Source organism: Mytilus californianus, unplaced genomic scaffold (genome assembly GCF_021869535.1).
Source record: "Mytilus californianus isolate M0D057914Y unplaced genomic scaffold, xbMytCali1.0.p SCAF_20, whole genome shotgun sequence".
Lineage (NCBI taxonomy): Eukaryota > Metazoa > Mollusca > Bivalvia > Mytilida > Mytilidae > Mytilus > Mytilus californianus.
In genome coordinates this window covers 6,967,793-6,973,730 of record NW_026262669.1, presented here as the reverse complement: position 1 = coordinate 6,973,730, position 5,938 = coordinate 6,967,793, and the positions used below count along the sequence as shown (strand labels likewise).

The window sequence follows — 5,938 nt, the reverse complement described above, 5'->3', positions numbered from 1 at the left end:
AAAGTAACCGTTTCGGTTGCAGGTAATGTCACTCAACAACAAACGGTCTACAATGGAACAATCGAATTGATTCACCCGACGAAAAACAATCTGAACCGGACACTATGTTATACGGTGTGTGCTGTGCCTTTTAACCGTAAACATCGTTTGTTGTTATATATTTGTTAAAACAACATAATTGAACATGCATTTTTGAAAACCTAGGCTTTTAAACAGCAGTTCAGATTTGTTTTCTTTTTTTACTTTCAAATAAGTTTACTAACTACATTTTCTACATTTGATTCCTCAAGTCCCGGTACATTCTTCCCTCACAGTTGCTTGCCATTTTTATAAAATATATCATGGCGGTCTTTCTTTTAGCATAAATTACTAGTTGATCTTTTTTTAATCCATATCTTCAGTCGATGAATTTTGTTGATAAATAGTTTTATTCAACAAACAGAAACACCTTATGAAATAATAAAATGGATCAATAACTATAATTTTGAACATGACAGGGAATGCAGGCTACAAGATATGTATGATTATAACTGATAAACGTCAAACTGTGTATTTTATAAATCAGTTTGGTTAAAATCCATTTGTGTTTTTTTTTATCAAATTTGTCATTTAAAAAACGCGAGTTTTCTTTACAGGTTATTGTGAATTTTACCTGCGAATGTGTGTGTAATGTTAAATGTTACTAGCTTACTTGATAACGTCGATTAATGATTAAACACATGAATTAGTTCTGTGTTTCGTTAATTTTTTATAAACTGTGCTGAAAAACACATGAAGCCAATCTAAATCCTCCAGATTTTATTCTCCAGTATGAAAACATACACCATTACAATGGAATGCAGTAAAGGTTCTATATTAAATACATAACGTTTCACCTAATTAAACATGTAATTTGTGTTTGCAATGCAAAACACGCTTTAATTGATTTTAAAACCTCAGATATAATATAATTTCATTTGCATGAATGAATGTCAGTTTATATATATAATTATAAACCCCAATGGAGATATACAGTCTTAAAGACGTTTTTTGTTCTGTAAAAATATACAATTTGTGAACTTTTAGAAGGTACACACACTAATAGAATGTTTATGTGTACAATTGTATACAATTAGAGAATTTAAAAGAGGTATCCTGGTTTAAACAATTGAGATAAGCCATATGTCTCTAAATGTTGACAAAAGAAATCAGTACATAGTATATTACAGTATTGCTGGTCCAACTGCTTTTTGTTTGAGATATTGTTTTTGCTTAACGCTAACATATCACTCGTTGCTATACCATGAATGGAGAAGCCGCAGCATCTAGACGGAATCTAGTCAATCAAGTCAAGATTCGGACATGCCTTACCGTAGCGGATTTCGAGTTCACATCCATAGTGTTGGTAGGCTTGTGATGTTTGTAAATAAAATATCTAGATATACTCCAACTGTAGAACTATAAAGCAACCGTTAGAATGATAATTAGTTTCCTTTTTCTCTTTGAAACTAAATATCAATATCATGAGTCTACATTACGTATTAGAATAATGCCTTACAACTTCTTCTATAAAAAAATTACTTCAACATGCAATTCAAATTTCACCTCGGGTTTCTCGTTCGGTTCGTGTTGCTAAACCTTAAGTGTTTTATATTATGAGTTAAGAGGGATGTTTGTGTTTTTCGACGTTACCTTCTAGATATCATGTAGACGTATCTCATGTTTTTATAATTAATAACGGATAATATCAAAGTAATAACAACTGCAAATCGATAACCATTTAGTCATAATTTGAGTAGATACGATTGACTGTAGATCAGCTTAATTTTAATCTATAAGTCTATTTATTAAATCGTTTTCAGGATATCGTACACATCTTACTTACAATTTACAGTTTTCCCCAGTGTAATATGTCTATATATGCATACACCAGTTATTGTTAGGATGATATTTTACTTCTTTTGGTGATATACATTATGATTAATAAGTCAAAAATCCAGGTCAATGTTTAACATCAGCAATAAAACCTTACACTAGACAATAAAACAGCAGTCAATAAAACAAAGTCTTATATGTAAAATATTAATAATATATTAAAATTGTAACTTAAGTTTTATGTTTCACAGTTGTACCTTTAAATACACGACATACACATATAACCGTTATTGATTTAAATGTAAAACACTCTTATCATTGGCTATTTTCCTTACCTGTGTATTATACATTGTCGACGATAAATGACAAAATGGCACAGGCAGCCTCGAAAACATGTGAGATTTGTGTTAGTGCTCCAGGATCCCAATACTGCTTAGAATGTGAGCAATATTTTTGTGAAAATTGTAAAACCTTTCATATCAGACAGAAACTATCAAAAAATCACCAATTTCAGTATTCATCAGACGTTATCCCGGAAGGTAAATCGAAATGTAAGGAACACAATGAAGACGTCAGTTTTGTGTGTAATACATGTAATGTAGCAGTGTGCAGTAGTTGTGTAACTGGAAGTCACACAGGGCATGCCTTTTCTAAGCTAATAGACAGCATATCACAGCTGAAGGAGAAGAATAAAAAAGATCTCCAAAGAAAGGTATACGAGACCACCCAAAACTTGAAAAAGATGGAAGAAGGTTTAAAGGCATTTGATGTGAAGGTAGAAGAAGTAGTCAAAACTATTACAGAAGAAGGTACAAAGGTAAAGGCTATGGTTGATAAATGTGTCGCACAGATGATTGCATTGGTCAAGGATCAATCCAAGAAGGAAAAGGACAAATTAAAAAAGATCATAGCAGATAGGGAAATGGATTTGAAGGCGGGAAGTAACTTAGACAAGAAGATATATGAACTCGACAAGAAACGAAACGATGGAAAATTGTTACAGTCGTTACAGAAGCTTACAGATGACATTGCAAAGCTGACGATAGAGCCTGTACCCGAATTTCCGAACATACAGTATACTGCTAAGCCTGTAACAGATAACGACATCAAACAACTGTTTGGCATCTTCAAAATAAGGTAAATCTACTGAAATACCTGAGAAGAGTATTGTTATGTAGACTGCATTCTGTAGTCGTAATACATGCTTTAATATAACTATATTATTTGAAAGTGACATGTATTTTTGCATAATCAAAATTCAGTTTTTGAATATCAATGTATTTCTGAATTAAATCTCATGACAGACGCAGGGGGGACAATTCATTCAATAAAAAGATGTGGTCATTAACAATGTATTGTTTATAATGGAATAACAATGGACTCTAGTAAATAGAAATGTGGTTTATGACAATGCACATTTTAAATTGTATTCACAATGCACTCGACACTACGTAAAGTTATGAAGTTATTCAGGAATACTTGTTTTCAAACTAGCACAGAATATCTGTTTTCCTCATTTTTAAAATGTTTTGTTTTGATATTATACATTTAAGGAATCATGTGTAAATACTTCATTTTTATTTTGACAGTGGAGTACGTACACAGTATATCGGAAACAGAGAGAAAGAATTGCCTAAACCAAAGAGGTAGGGCAATATGTTTGTATATTTTACAGTGTTAATTTTACGCTTAAAACAATGTAAACTTTTCGTCAAATGCTTAAGTGAATCACACATTATCTTCCTGTATACCTTGTCTTTTTTTAACGAAATGAAGCCCTCTCTCCATGGTTCTGGGTAAAGTTGTTTCATATATTGTGTAAACCAGTGCACCGTTTTACTGTCGACACATTTACTAGTTACATGTTTGTACCTATCTTCATTACATTGTTCCGAAGTAGCAGTTTTTTAAGCCGTATTTGTTTAATTTTCTTGATACATATTTCACCAACTTACATTTTTTTTAAATATTTTGTTTTGCTTTGATTAACATCTTCTACAAATGCATTTGTAATGCGTTGCATACGTTAGCAAGCACTTACTCGAGTAGGACTGCGTTTAAGTGAATAATACTGATAATGATGTACAAACATATAGCGTAATTTATTTGCCATAGCGTTAAAATTAGGTTGTATTTAATTTTCGTAAATATACTGCTCGTTAAAATGTTTCTGCTTGTCTAGTTAACGATTTAGAACCTATTGATACTTTAAATTTACGATATAACCATGATATTGAATGTAAAATTCATCATAATTATCCGCACTAGTAAGGCACATTGTGCATAGTATAAGCTAAGGACACCAAACTGTTTTCAAACGACATTATCAAGTCATGTTGCGCAGTCTTCTTTTATTTTTTTTATATGTAGTTTTATGTTAACTGTTGTTGGTCCTTTCGTCAATTTCCATTATTTGCCATAGTGTTCTCCATATCTCTTCGACGTATGAGTTTGAATGTCCTCTTTGAAATTTACACCTCTTTTTGAACTATCCTCGATTCACAAGATTATTTAAAGTCGACAATTTGCTGAAGGGTTCAACGATTTCAACAGTCACATTCACAATCGACTGTTGATAATGGGGTCAACGACTTTAGCATTCACATTCACAATCGACTGTTGACAAAGGGGTGAACGAATTCAGCAGTCACATTCACAATCGACTGTTGATGAAGTGGTCAACGACTTTAACAGTCACATTCACAATCGACTGTTGATAATGGGGTCAACGACTTTAGCAGTAACATTCACGAATAGCGAAGGAAGTTTGTATATTATCATTGAATGAACTTAACATAACACTACCATTAATGTTTATAATGTTTGTAATAATCTTATATAACACAATTATATATTAATATTCTTGTAATGGTCACAAAATACATCCAATAACACCATCAACATCTTAATCCCAATTGCATATTGTATTTTCAGAAATGTACCTGTGACGTCAATTTTTGTGGAGTTGATACATTCGTGTGACGCACAGTTCATTATTCTATTGTGCTGTATTTGTGTTCTGTCGTAAATTAATTTTAGGTGTTCGTTGTTATTCTGTGGTTTACATGTTGGGATGGGCCATTGTATTGTTTGTTTATGTATTTTTCTGTCCTGAATGTACTTGCATTTATTTGTACTTTATTCCTGTCACGTAATGTTGTCATTTTAGCGGTATTTTTAACATTACTATATAAGCGGGAGGTTTAGCTAGCCTTAAAACCAGGTTCAACAAACCAGTTTTTCTTATGATGTCCTGTACCAAGTCAGGAATATGGCAATTGTTATCACATGGTCCGTTTTCATGTATGTTGGCGTTTGTTTTGGTAACAGTTCGGTGTTTCTGTTGTTCCGTTTTGTTTCCTCTTATGGTTGATGTGTTTTCCTCAGTTTTGGTTTGCGACCCGGATTTGTTTCGGTTACTTCGATTTATGACTATTGAACAGCGGTATACTACTATTGTCTTTATATATAGCTTCTTCAATTTAACTGTACTGGATATTGTTAAATCTAAAGTATTCATCAGTTCATGCGGTTTTTTGCTGTGAGAAAGACGGGGAAAAGGAGAGAAAAGTATATGCAAAGCTGCAATAGTTCTATAAGGATTGCGGATATAGATAGGAATGTCATTAATTCATTGCTACCTTGTGTTTATATCGTCAACCTAAAAGGTGTTTTATTTTATTTTAATATATTGTGTTGTTCATTACAGTGATTACGAACAGGTTACGAAACCAAAAGAGGAAGGAAAATACCTGTTCACATGTGACGAGTGTGGGTAAGTTTTTAAATATTGTTTTTATGGACATGACATAAATATGTATATTTTTATTATATTAGCAACATACACTACAAAACAGAAAAAATCTGAAATGGCCTATATCTTTAATCAACTGTACTGATTTTTACTCGGCCAGTCTGACTTGGCGTGAAACTTAATTGATATTACTCGAGCGTAGCCTGAACCATACTTTGCAGTCTGAACTTATACTCTACCAGTACTGAACTATTTTATATGTGTTTTATCTATTCTCGATCATGTCTGAACAATGCTCGACCAAGTCTTTACCAACCTATTGCTGTATCT

At 32.4% G+C, this 5,938-nt stretch overlaps 1 protein-coding gene across 1 annotated transcript; it reads left to right on the top strand.

Moving 5' to 3' along the window:
• The first annotated feature begins 2,166 nt into the window (after positions 1-2,166).
• LOC127731824 (E3 ubiquitin-protein ligase TRIM71-like) lies at positions 2,167-5,633 on the top strand. The gene is made up of 3 exons (XM_052240664.1): positions 2,167-2,991; positions 3,444-3,500; positions 5,564-5,633. Exons 1-3 carry the CDS (start codon positions 2,225-2,227, stop codon positions 5,631-5,633), a joined length of 894 nt encoding a protein of 297 aa, XP_052096624.1. The 5' UTR covers positions 2,167-2,224.
• The last annotated feature ends 305 nt before the right edge of the window (positions 5,634-5,938 follow it).